We start from the raw sequence: 13,163 nt of genomic DNA on the forward strand, positions 1-13,163 counted from the left end.
ATGACGTGTAGCTCCCTGGTTGGCTGCTCACTATCAGCCCAGATGACGCCACGGGACAGGCAGGGCGCAAGGGATGGAAATTTACCCGGCACATGCGCAGACNNCTTGTTTACNAGTTAGAACACCGGATGCCAGCTCCGTCTTGCCATGGAGATTGTGAGGACGGCTCCCCACATATATTAATGTATTATATAATATAATATATATTAATATATATTAATATATAATACATATATATATAATACATGTATATATATGTATTATATATAATACATATATATTCAGAAATTAAATATATACTTAAATTTAACATAGCAAAGATTTTGTATAAAATAATGAAAATTAATTAAAATTAATTAAAATTGAAAAATATCCTATTAATAATAATCATAACCCATATATTATCTCTCAATAATGTCACATAATTACTATTTACATGGATAGTTAATATGTACTTATGGTGTTAATGTTACCTTATTTAGCAGCATTTTATCTGTATAAGGACTCTTGTTTGGCAGCTATACCATGTTTTTCTTGACCTAGTATTATGGAATAAATTTCTGAATTTTACCTTATCAGAAGGGTGAGGTTCTGTAAAAATCACCTTGGCTGATGAGTCAAGGAAAGGCAACTGCTAATTGAATTCTATTACAAACAGCACATATCCCGGTGCTTTCTAATTCCATCTTATATTCAAATCCCTTCGTTATCATTGCTCTCATTCTCTCCTTGTCTTCCTCTAATTATTCTGACTAGAAAAATTCTCAATTAATCATGGACTGTGTATTTAATCTTAGGATTTCCTAAATCTGTCTTTAAAATTCTATCTTTTAATATGTATTCATAACCACTTAAATGTTTCCTATTTTTGATTGGATGATTAATGATGATAGATTTTTAAAATGTTCCCATTAAAATAGGTATCTTGGTATTTTTATAAATTATTTTTATGAAAAGTTTGATGTTAGTACATATACAGAATCAAATTTTTTAACCATTTATGGATCTTAATTCTTTCATCAACATGTCTAACTAAAAGTAAAAGAATCTATAATTTGTCCTTATAAAATTTTATTAGCATGTTAATATTACATATAATTACAATGTGTGTAATTTATAATAAATCTGATGTTTTAAAATAAAGTTAATACACTAACTACTCTGTACCCCACATTATTAAGTTGCACATAGAGTGTGAAAATTTTTCTTGACGTGAAGATTGAGTAGTTCTTTTACACAGGGAGTCCTGAAATGGCCTAGAAAACAAGCTAAGAAGAAAGCACACAGTTCCTAGGCCAGCCTGGAGTACATAGTCTACATAGTATAGGGAAATCTCATTTCAAAGTCAAAATAAATAAGTAAGTAAACAAACAAATAAATGGCATATATCAAAGTAAGCAGTAATAGACCATGAGTCTAAGCATAGCTATTTTATAAACAGATGTTTTCAGAAAACCCCTAAGGTAATGGTGAGTGAGGGTAAGGTGTGTAGTGGGCCCAAGGTGTTTTTCTGTCACTGGGCAATACTATTGTTACTGACCTCATCTTTCCAAGATACTGGGCATCTTCTGAGTTCAGATATTTCCTGAACTCACCCACTTTCCTTGTGTTTCATCACTGAGTTTTGTTACTCAGCACTTGTATTCCTCTGTCTTTATTCACTCCTGAAAGCAATGACCTCCTGTATGAATTCATACTCAACTGTAGTTGTAACTAGCTTCCACTCCACTTCCCTTCTAGAAAGTTTGCCTTGGCAAACTTCAGGAACCCAGTATCATTTCAAGTTAATTTCTGAAAATTGAACAAAAACCAGAACATTTTGCTACAATGTATGCTTATGTAAAAATAAACTAAAATTCATTGGTCATTAGAAATGTATCCCCAGACCGTGTGGAAGTTGATTCAGGTGAGATCATTCCCATCTTCAGTATTTGATGACTAGAGCTGACAACCACTGAACACAAAGCACCCTTGCTGAGTGTATCAAGCCTTTGAGAAAGGAATCTCATGCTACACCCACAGATGCTTTGCCCTGGGTCTCTTTGGCCACAGTCTCTTCTTAGAATTGCATATTAAACCTCCCCCATCTTTAGGCATTTTGTTCTTAAAATCTTCCTTTGCCCTTCTCAAGATCTGTTTGCTTATATTTATTTCAGTGTTTGTTGGGAATTTCTCTTTTGAACGATTTTTATTTGGATTTGTGGTGTTGCTAATATGCTCAGTGACCAAACTCAATGGGTTTTATTTGGTACCCCCACTACCTCATTTCTAATCATATTGCTGTAGCTCTCTTGGAACTGGAATAACAGATGGTTGTGAACCAAAATATGGATACTGGAATTTGAATCTGGGTCTTCAGCAAGGGCTCTTAACCACTGAACCATCTCCCCAGTCTGTGCTGTAAGTCTTTAAAAACATTTTAGTTGACTGATTTCACCCATCTTCCCCTACAATTTTTATGAAATTAATTATAAAAGGTTCCAAAATACCACAATTGTTACTGTTCATGTGCTAATATTAAAAATCCTTTAAGTATTAAATTAAATTCCCCAGATATCTTTTGCCACAAATACAAATAATTGGAGATATAGTTTGGTTATACAGTATCTTTCCTATTTAAGCTATTTTGATGCATTTTGAAAAACTTTTAGTAATCTGTACCTTTTCCTTACCATGATGCATGAATGTATTAGGGTCTGGTTTAAGCTTAAAACAAAACAAAACAGCTTAACACTTTCACATCTTAAAATGTCATCTGTAAAACTGGCTAAAAAAGATGGATCAGACCAGCTGCTCCTCATCCAGATGACAAACCTCAGACAACCATATCTTATTGGAAACAAAGGTGTCATGCTGAGAATCTTCTGGTCCTTTATCAGAATGGAACCTTTTCATCTTCACAACTTCCCCTCCTTCCAGAAAGCCTGTTGTTTTCTGCAGTGCTAATTATCAAATTCAGGGGCTTGCCCGGGATGGTTATGTATTCAACCACCGAGTCACACTCCAGCTCTCCAAAAGTACTCTAATGCCCAAAAGAATAGACCAGGTTACAAATTTGAAAAATACATGTAATATTTATTAAAAGTAAGAGGATAAATCATAAACAAACTGAAGCATGGAAATCACATAGAAAGCTGGGGATGGCGCGCATGCACACACACACACACATAGCTGAATATAAATTTGGCTTAGAGTTTTTTAGTAGCTGGGGATCACCTATTTAATACACTTTGTCTATTATGAAACAGACTGACCTTTTGTCTAATTTTACACCACCAGGTGGGAAAGTTTCTCAGGTGTTCACAACCTTCTTGATGATAGGAACACGACTTTTGATCCTCAGAAAGGCTTAAAGGATGACAGCTGCCTTTCCATCCTTGCTCAGTGGAGCTAAGCGCTGGGAAGGATTTCCAGGCTTATGGATGCATGAAAATCACTGATGTTGTTTTATTGTTCCCACTGTATCCTAGTTCTTTGAGGGGCAGATGTGCTCATTCATTATAGTGCTTAGATAATATGTAGCTGTTGATAATTAAATTAATGGAGATCCATTTACTAGAGATGGGCAGGTGGAGGAGTGGGGCCTGTTAGTAAAAGCTCCTTAGGAGCCATCTTTCCTCAGCACTAGGTAAACTGTAGGGATAACAGCAGGGCTGGCAGTAAACAGGATGTCAGGCAGCTGTTTGCAGCAGGTGCTTTTCAGTCACCTTGAACTCCATTTTATCTTTTACATCCACATCTCTCTGCCCAAATGACCAAATGACAAGGAGTTCACTTGTCTTTGCCACTGTCATGGATTCAGTTTTCTGGGGACCCCAGAAAATGTCACATTGATTAGTGTTAAGGAAATAAACATAGGGGCTGTCCAAATGAGTACCTATTATGTCAAACTCACAAAGTTATACACTGCAGATGGTTCTTCTGGGCAGCTCTAGACTTTCTAGTATGCAACACTGTCCCTTCATCACCAAAAAATAAACCCTTGTTACCGTTAAGGTGGCATGTAATCTCCAGTTTTTAACTGAAGAATGCAGGATTAGAATAACAAGAGTGAAGTTTTGTTTACATTTAGAAAGTCAGAGTTGTGCATAAGGTTCTGTCAAAAACTGGGTCTATGCTGGGCACAGTGGTACAGTGTTACTAATTCCAGCATTTGGAAGGTGGAGGCAAGAGCTTCAAGTCCAAAGTCATCCTCAGCTCCCTATCAGGCTCCAAGCCATCCTTGCACAATGATCCCATTTCACAAACAAGAACTATGTATGTAACTTTAGTCAAGTCCATCAGCATCTATAGAAACCTTTTTACTTAAGTGTTTAAAACAGATTAACCATCTTTTCTGACACTAAAACCATCCAGGTCCTAACAAACCTGCCATATGGCCTTTACTTTCTTTAGTGGTAGACATCTAATTATGGGCAGGATTCACATTAGCTTGTAATTCCAAATACCTATCACAATGACTATTAGAATGCATTTCTAGCAACTATGCTCATTGGTTTAATAAATTAATGACAAGATTGGGAATTTTTAGAGGGCTAAATAAACGTATGGTATGAGGAAGGTAGGTGGAACTTTATCATGATGCTTTCTCTAGGGTCTGATAATCCCCTCCTGCAGCCCTAAAGGCTTCGAGTTACCAGTCCCAATCCACGTAACACATCAGACAGTGCCTGGGTGTCCACACACCTCAGGCTTTTAGCCATCCCATGTATCTTCCTCCCAAAGGCTGTGGGGCTCCTTTGGATCATCTGGTACCCTGTGGCATACATTGCTCTTCATGTATAGCCATGTCGATACTGCCCGTGCCTGTGGAGAAGAAAAAAAGACCAATGAGTATTTGTTCTGGAGCACATTTTGTATGCATCAGATCCCTCTAGGTGTGCTTTTTGCACAAATTTAGCATTATGGTGCTGGAAGCTTACTTCTAGGTTACTTTAATTACTTGCATCCCCAATTCTCTATGGAGTAGGTACTATTGTTTTCTCTGGTTTGCATGGGGAGGAAGGTGGGCTGGTTTGCCTGAAGCCACAGAAGAGTTTGTTCCTAAGAACACAACTGTGCTTCCTGACTTTAGCTTCTGCTTTAGCTCCCATAATTTCTAATTTATTTGGGAGAAAATGTAACTAGAATTTTAAAACTTTTTGCTCAGTCAGGAAAATCTAGTCTCCACTCACACCCTCCCAAATCTTAAATGGATTTTTCTTTGTCTCTTTTTTGGGGGTGGGGCAAGGATGGATATAGTAGTTCTACTTACAAAATTATGCAGAAAAGGATTCCAGATATATAAGTACTACAGGAATTGCTACAGAAAGTCCCATCAAAATCACCAGCAATCACTATAGGTGAAAGCTTGGTTAAAAACATAGAAGATCCCAAAGGAACTTTTTAAACCTCTAAACCAAGCATTTACAAAAGATGTCAAGTATTCTGACACCAAAATATGCTTGTTTTGTGAAACTGGTGGTTTTAAATTTGTATTTTTCCTTCAAAATAGAGCCCCAGTAAATTAATTTTAATACTTTAGCAATTTAATAAACAATCTTTTTAAAAAGCCAAAAACAGAACCAAGGTTACAAAAAGTGAAATTCAAGAGTACTTAAGAAGAGCAGTTTTCCACACCTGTTAAGTCTTACATAGCTAGAACTCAAAACCATGTTAACCATCATTTGAGCTGTCCTGAAGATGAGTTCTGCAGGAGCTTTGACACCAAGAGAACAGTAACAGCATTATAATAAACTCATACAGTACACAAGATATCTAAAGACCTCAACTATAAAAAGTGAGAATGCCATTTTATTTGCCACAGAAAGGAGAGAAGGTAAATATGTGAAATAAATGTGACAATCGGACTCACACTTCATTGTAAGGGAGTTCCCCAAATGCACGATGTTCACAGTTGTCTGAACTAAAAAGAACTGAAGACAGGAACTTTAGCTGTAAGTAGAGTGCTCGAGTTCCTTTCATACGGAATTATACCTGTGCTTAAATAAAGCAAGCACAAGAGGTAAAGGATTCGCCCTGGGGCTAGGTTCAGCAATCTTCCCTATCAGACTTTACAGGAGTCACAAAAATATTTATAAAACATAGGTTTTCTTGGCTCAGTCTTTAAAGTTAAAATAAAAATATTAACACCCATCACTATTATTTCACTTTCAGACTTTTTCTCCCGTCACTTTCAGAATTGCTTAGGCAGGCTGTAAAATTAAGTCATTTTACTAAGGTAAGTGTTCATCAAATTTAGCACTCCGTGAATTAAAGAGTAATGAGAACAGGGTTATTTAAAGTACTTCTGTGCTCCACTTTTTTTTACCAACAGTATCAATGTTATTTAGAATATAATGAAGCACAGGTATCATATCCTACAGGCACCCAAGACTTGAGAGGATTCCCACTGAAAAAAAAAATTCAGCTTTAAAAATCATACTGCAAGTTTCTGAAATGTAATCAGACCATGTTGCCTTTCTCCCAGTCTCATACTGATAGGGATGGGGAGGGGTCAGATTAGCTCGTGGACCAATTATTTTAAAAAAGTCACATTTATTGCCCCCACCCCCGCAGTTAAACAAAAGAAACAGGAATACAAGAGTTTCTTCATACTACATGCTTTCCAGGTTTAAAATCCCGTTAGCAAGCATACTGCATCAGTCCTTGGTCAGGGATGCTCACTTTTAAAATAAACTCTGCCAGAAGAAATGTCCTCAAATGAAGACCGGAACGGTGAGGTAAAAGAGACAGCTGTGTCCCCTACTTGCATAGGCGATCTCCCTTTCTCTTCGGACCTTCGGAAGAAGGTGGAGGGGGAGAAAAGGCAACGCTCAGTCCTCCATGGCAAAGTCTTTGGTCTTTTCCTCATGGTCCCCCACTTTGTAGCGCAGAAGTATTCGCAGACGCCGGGGGTTGTCCGGGGAGGGCAGCAGGGTGATCTCTCCGGAAATGTCCGTATCTTGTTCTACCGGTACCGGCTCGTTCAAGTAGAGGAGCGCCTGCTTCCAGTGTGTGGCCGGGTGAAAAGGCGAGGTGGACAGCACCAGAGGTTTCTCCGAGTCCCCTCCGGGAAAGGTCACTTGAAACCAGACGGCGAAACCGTGCAGAGGCGCGGAACCATAGCAGCTGCAGCGGAAGCGCCCGCCCACACCAGCCTCCAGCTCCTGCTCCAGGCCGGCTCGGGCCAGCTCGAGCTGGGCAAAGCGCTGCGGCCGGGCCAGCACGTCCTCTCCGGACAGATCCTGCACCACGATCTCCGAATGGCCCATGAGGCAGCGCGTGGCGAAGCTCTCCATGCAGCTCATATCCACGCCATAGTGCTGCTTCACCTGGCTCCAGAAACCCAGACGCCACTCGAGCATCTGGTCGCTGATCGGGGCCACGAAGAGCTCCGCGGAAGCCGGCAGGAGGAGACCGCCCTCCTTCAGCCACTTGGTCCGCGCGTGGAGCACGGAGCTCAGCATGGACTCGTGCAGAAGTCCGTAGCCCATCCACTCGCTGACGATGGCGTCCACTCGCTCCGGCAGCTCCACCGTCTCCACCGGGCCCGGCAGGACGTGCACGCGGTCCTCCAACCCGTTGAGCCGCACCACCTCCCGGGCCTGTTGCCAGATGGCGCTGGCCTCCACCGCGTACACACGCCGGGCCCCGGCCTGGGCGCAGAAGATGCTGAGAATGCCGGTGCCCGCGCCCACGTCCAGCACCGTCTTGCCTCGCAGCGCGGCCCAGTTCTTCAGGATGCCCAAGCGGTAGGCGTCGGTGCGGACGCGGTCGGCGATCATCTCCTCGTGGACCGAGACGTCGGAGTAGCACGCGTAGTACAGCTGGTCCCGCTCGCGCTTGGTCCTCCGGGGTCGTGGCGGGGCTGCCTCCTGCTCCCCGCCATTTTCCTCCTCGGCTCCCTCCCCTCCGGCGCCGGCGCCGCCGCCCCCCGACTCAAGCTTTCTTTTCTTGCTCAGCGACATCTTGGCCCCGGCAGCTGACCCCCAGCATGCGTTGCGCCGTGCGGTGCGCAGGCTCAGAGTCCCGGAGGCCTGCTGGGATGTGTAGTCCGCCTTCTGCATCCCGCCTCCTATGGTCAGAGGCTCATCCAGAGTCAATCCTGGCACTTTGTTCTGTTCCTCTAACGCCGTGACAAATTGTTTCTCTAAGACCACACTATTTTCCCGAGATCCTTTCAGTTCTTGCCCTTTCCTTTTACCCCTTGTATTAGTCAGGGCTCTCTAGAGTCACAGAAAGTATGGGTAGTCTCTGTGTAGTAAGGGAATTTGTTGATGACTTACCATCTGTAGTCCAACTCCCTAACAATGGTCAGCAGCAGCTGTGAATGAAGTCCAAGGATCTGGCAGTTGCTCAGTCCCACACGGCAAGCAGGCAGAAAAAGAGTGAGTTTCCCTCCTTCCACTGTCCTTATATAGGCCTCCAGCAGAAGGTGTGTCCCAGAATAAAGGCGTGTATCACCACGCCTGGATCTGAGACTTCCTTGTCCCAGAGATCTCCTTGCCTCAGTCTCCCGGGATTAAAGGCGTGTACTACCTTGCCTGAGCCTAAGCTTTTCATGGCCACTATGGCTCAAGATCTCCATGCCAAGGTCCAGGTCAGAAACCTGTCTTCCAGCCTCAAGATCTGGATCACAGGTGGGCCTTCCAATTCTGGACTGTAGTTCATTCCGGATATAGTCAAGTTGACAACCAGGAATAGTCACTACACTCCTCTGTTTTTTACACATTCTTGAAGTAGGCACACCACTTACAGCTACATGTCTATGCTCCCCTCCCAGGACCTCCCCCCCCCCCCACTACTGAATTATGGTGGCACAGTTCTTGTCCCTCCCCTGACACTTGTAACTCGTCAAGCTCTCTGTTTTAACCAGAGTTAGGATACAACGAATATGTATGGGGCAAAGTGAAAAACAAATAATACAAGATCTTGGTTCTGAGTCCAAAGTGATCCCCAAGGTACTTTAAGATTCAGGGCAAATACTGAAGAACTGCTGTGACCATGAAATGTATCAGCCACCACCGTGTCTCTGGAGAATAGTTTGCTTGGTCTTGAGTCCTGTTCTGAAAATTCTGTAGTTCAAACTAAAGAGCAATTAACATCAGTGGTATGAGATTCTCAAACCCATTACCAATGTATTTGGTGACCAGCTTATATATACACACATACATACACATAAATCTATGTGTCTATATAAAAACATTTGCTTGGAGAAATGGTGGAACTCATCTCTTTTGACTACTTTTCCAATGCAATTCACTTTTTTTTTTTTTTAAATCCTGCTATATCTCCTTGTAAAGGCAGAATTGATACTTTCAGGCTCAGTCATTTTACTTTTTCTGTTAGTCAAGAAGAAGCTTAACTAACAATAAATTAATCTCTTAATTGGCCATAACATAAAAACAATAATTTAAAGAATGTGTACTGGTGTCTGGAACAGGAGCAATGGATAGCACTGGCTGCTCTTCCAGAAGACCCAGGTTAGATTAGAAATACCCACATGAAGGCTTACACTTGGCTTTAACCACAGTCCCAGAGACAAAAAATAAAATAAAATAAATAATTAATAAATGAATAGATGTTAAAATAACTATTTTCTTATTAAGAATAACATTTTTCAAGCTTAAAAACTAATCACACAAAAGAAAATGGGCTTTATTGTGTGTGTGTTAAAAAATACTTGTTTAACTACATTAAACTTCTAGGCAACAGAATTTCTTTCCCTTTTCTCTCTATTAGTGTCGCTAATGAAATTGGTTTATTAATGTGAAATCCTCAGCTGTACTTGTAATCTCAAGGCTCCCAGTCCTGGCTCATTAGAACCCTCCATGGAAATTTATTGAAATACCTATACTAGGGTCCACCTCAACCCAGTTAAATGAGAGTCACTCAGGGGAACTCGGGCATCTAGTTTTTAAAGCTGCTGGGGAATCATAATGTGAAACCAGATGATTATGCCTAATTTTGATGTAATTAAATCTTATATCATTATTTTCAATAGTCAGGGCTCAGCAACTGTAGTGGCTATTCCTGGTTGTCAACTTGACTATATTTGAAATGAACTACAATCCAGAATTGGAAGGCTCACCAGTGAACCTAATCTGGAGACTGGGAGATAGAAGTTTCTGATCTGGATCTTGGTATGGAGATCTTGAGACACAGTGGTGATTGAATCCAGAAGATTAAGATAGGGAGATCTCCGAGTCCAAGGTCATATGGGATTAAAGGTGTGGTGGCACACACCTTTAATCTGGGCTACACCTTCTGCTGGNGACCATATAAGGATATTGGAAGAAGGGAGTCAGGCTCTCGCTCTTCTGCCTGCTTGCCCTGTGGGACTAAGCAACTGCTAGACCCTTGGACTTCTATTCACAGCTACTACTGGACCATTGTTGGGAATTGGACTGCAGACTGTAAGTCATCAATAAATTCCTTTACTATATAGAGACTATCCGTAAGTTCTGTGACTCTAGAGAACCCTGACTAATACAGCAACCTATAATTGAAAATTCATAAAGTAGGTATTCTTCGTTTTTGCCTCGGTTTCTTATCTTATGTTAATGAAGTAATGCTTAGAATAGGACATGAGATTAGTTATAAAACACATGAGATTAGTTTTTGATAACACACATTGGGCTTTCCTTAGCCTATACTTCTCCCACTCTGTTCTCAAACTGCCAGTTTCCCTTTTGGGTGTGTTCCGTGTTTCACTTTTGAAAAGCTAATTAATTAATTGATTGATTTTGTTATTATGCATGTGTGCTATAGGATGCTTGTAGAGGTCAAAGGACAGCTAAGGAGGTTGGTGCTCTGCTTATCATGTGGTACTTGGGATCCAACTCCAGTCGCCAGGCTTGACTGTAAGTGTTTTTCCTCCTGAGTCATCTCCCTTACCCAGAATGTGCTTATTGCTAACCCAATTTTTAATTTACGTTTTTTTTTTCTTGGTTTTTGGTTTGTTTGTTTGCTTTTGAGACAGGGTTTCTCTGTATAGCCCTGACTGTCCTGGAACTCACTTTGTAGAGTAGGCTGGCCTCGAACTCAGAAATCTGCCTGCCTCTGCCTCCCGAGTGCTGGGATTAAAGGTGTGCACCACCATGCCCAGCTTTAATTTACTTCTTTTTAGTTTCTTGTAAAAATTCTTTAAATAAAAGGCTGTGCGTTCATCTGCTTTTTGACATTTCATACTACCAAAGTCCAATTCTACAGAAGATGAAGGTGTCCTTCTAGCCTGGCAGTCTTTGATGGAATCTTACTGCAGCTAGCCACACACCCAACTAACCTGTTCTCCATATAGTTGCTAATGTGGATTGTACAAAAACTCTTATAAAATCACATCACTAGCTTGAGAGGTTTCTCTTTCTCTGACTGGGAGAATCAGGTAACCTCAGAAGACTTCCCTTCTCATCCCATTCTTTCCCCTTCCATACCCTCCCTTCCCTTCCCATGCCATCCTATCCTTTCCTGTCCCATCCCTTCCCATCCTTTCCCTTCCCATTCCTTCCCACCCCATCCCTTCCTATCTCATCTCATGCCAGAAATTCTAGCTCCTTGGTGGTATCAAGATATACTGCCCATTTATACAAATACATCTCTTCCGGGTCACATACTCAGGGAGTAGTCAAATTCTGGAAAAGAATTCTCTCATTATCACTTTGCATCAATGGCTTCAATCTGATTGGCCTTTCTTGGTTACATGGTGTCTGTTCACAGCAGTAAAACCCAAACTAATACAGAAGTTGATAGTAGGGACTGGAGTATTGCTGTGATAGGCCTGGTCATGCTTTTGTTTGGAAGAAAGTGGATTTTGGGACTTAGGAATTTGGAAAGCAGTGGAATGCTTTAAATGGGGCTTAATGGGCCATCCTAGTAGGAATATGGAAGACTGTTACTGAGAGTGATTTGAATTGTGCAGACCTGGCCCCAGAAGTTTCAGTGGAGAATTTCAATACGTGGCCTGCAAACTGTTTCTGTGGTATTTTGGTGACGAGCGTGACTACTTTTTGCCCTAGTCTAAAGAGTCTGCCAGAGGCTAAAGTGAAGAATCTCAGGTTAATTGCATTGACAAAGGAAGTCTCTGAGATGCCCATCATAGACTTTGTTCTCTGGTTAGGTCTTGTGAAGAGACTTTTAAATAAGTGTAGCAAGCTGAGAGAGGAAAAATATAAAATATATGGCTCTGGTATTAAAGGGACACCACGAAGTGAAATGGAGCTGAATCCTGTGTTCAATGATATTAAATTGAATTAAGGGAATAGTGACCTTGGGGCAAGATCCCCACCCCCACCCCACCCCCAGCTAAATTTAGGTCCAGGCATGGTAGTACAAGCCTTTAATCCTAGGAGGCAAAGACAAACAGACCTCTTTTGAGTTCAAGGCCAGCCTAGAACAGAGCAAGTTCTAAGTGTAGAAAAAAATAAATCCAGGCTCTGTGAACCACACCTTTATTCCTAGTGTTTAGAAGACAGGCTGACAGATCTCTGATTTCAAAGTCAGTCTACAGAGCAAGTTCCAAGACAGCCAAGTTTGGCAGTGAAGGAGTTTGAAAACAGAAAGCTGGTGATAATGTAATAAAACAAGGGGACCATGTTTCAGCCCCACAAGAAGCAGAACTTGGCAGCTTTGGCCATGTGGCTCTGACTTTAGAGTCAAGAATAGAGGGACTACTGGGACAATTGATGCTGGTTAGCTGGAGCTAAGAAATTAGTGGTGATTAAAAAGAGACCAGCATTACTGAGATGACATCATTTGGGAATTGTTTTCTGAGAGCACAAAGAAGCTATGTTCCAGAGAGAGACAGGGTTGTACTTTATGCTGCATCTGGAATGACCCAGGGGATACTGGTTTTGAAGTTATTAAAGCGTCATGGAGAGCAGCTGAGGCTTGGCACTGTGAGAGGCCAGAGAAGGCCACTGGAGGAGGAGCAGCCTCAGCTGTAGTTGATGGCCTAGGACTGAAGGGGTCCTGCAAAAAAGTTGAGGCTTGGCACCATGAAGAAAGCCTATGATAGGTTTTGGTGAAGCCTAGTTGCATCAGAAGACCCCAGGGTGTTGTCGATGCCAGTACCATGGGATGACTATCAAAAACAGCAGCGGAGTGGAGTCAACTAGAGCCTAAAGTGCTACAGAGGGCAGAGTTGAAGGAGTGACCCAAGCCCTTTGTAGGAGCCCAGAAGATCA

The 13,163-nt window shown here is 41.7% G+C and overlaps 1 protein-coding gene across 1 annotated transcript; it reads right to left on the minus strand.

Annotated features, from left to right (window-relative positions):
* Positions 1–3,049: 3,049 nt before the first annotated feature.
* On the minus strand, positions 3,050–7,971 carry Prmt6 (protein arginine methyltransferase 6). Its single transcript, XM_021196082.1, has 2 exons — positions 6,667–7,971; positions 3,050–4,806 (listed from the first exon to the last, which is right to left on the minus strand). Exon 1 carries the CDS (start codon positions 7,947–7,949, stop codon positions 6,816–6,818), a length of 1,134 nt encoding a protein of 377 aa, XP_021051741.1. The 5' UTR covers positions 7,950–7,971; the 3' UTR covers positions 3,050–4,806; positions 6,667–6,815.
* Positions 7,972–13,163: the final 5,192 nt, after the last annotated feature.

Source organism: Mus pahari, chromosome 4 (genome assembly GCF_900095145.1).
Source record: "Mus pahari chromosome 4, PAHARI_EIJ_v1.1, whole genome shotgun sequence".
NCBI classification, from domain to species: Eukaryota; Metazoa; Chordata; class Mammalia; order Rodentia; family Muridae; genus Mus; species Mus pahari.

Coding starts and splice junctions, on each gene's coding strand:
- Prmt6 (XM_021196082.1), bottom strand. CDS start 7,949: ATGTCGCTGAGCAAGAAAAGAAAGCTTGAGTCGGGGGGCGGCGGCGCC.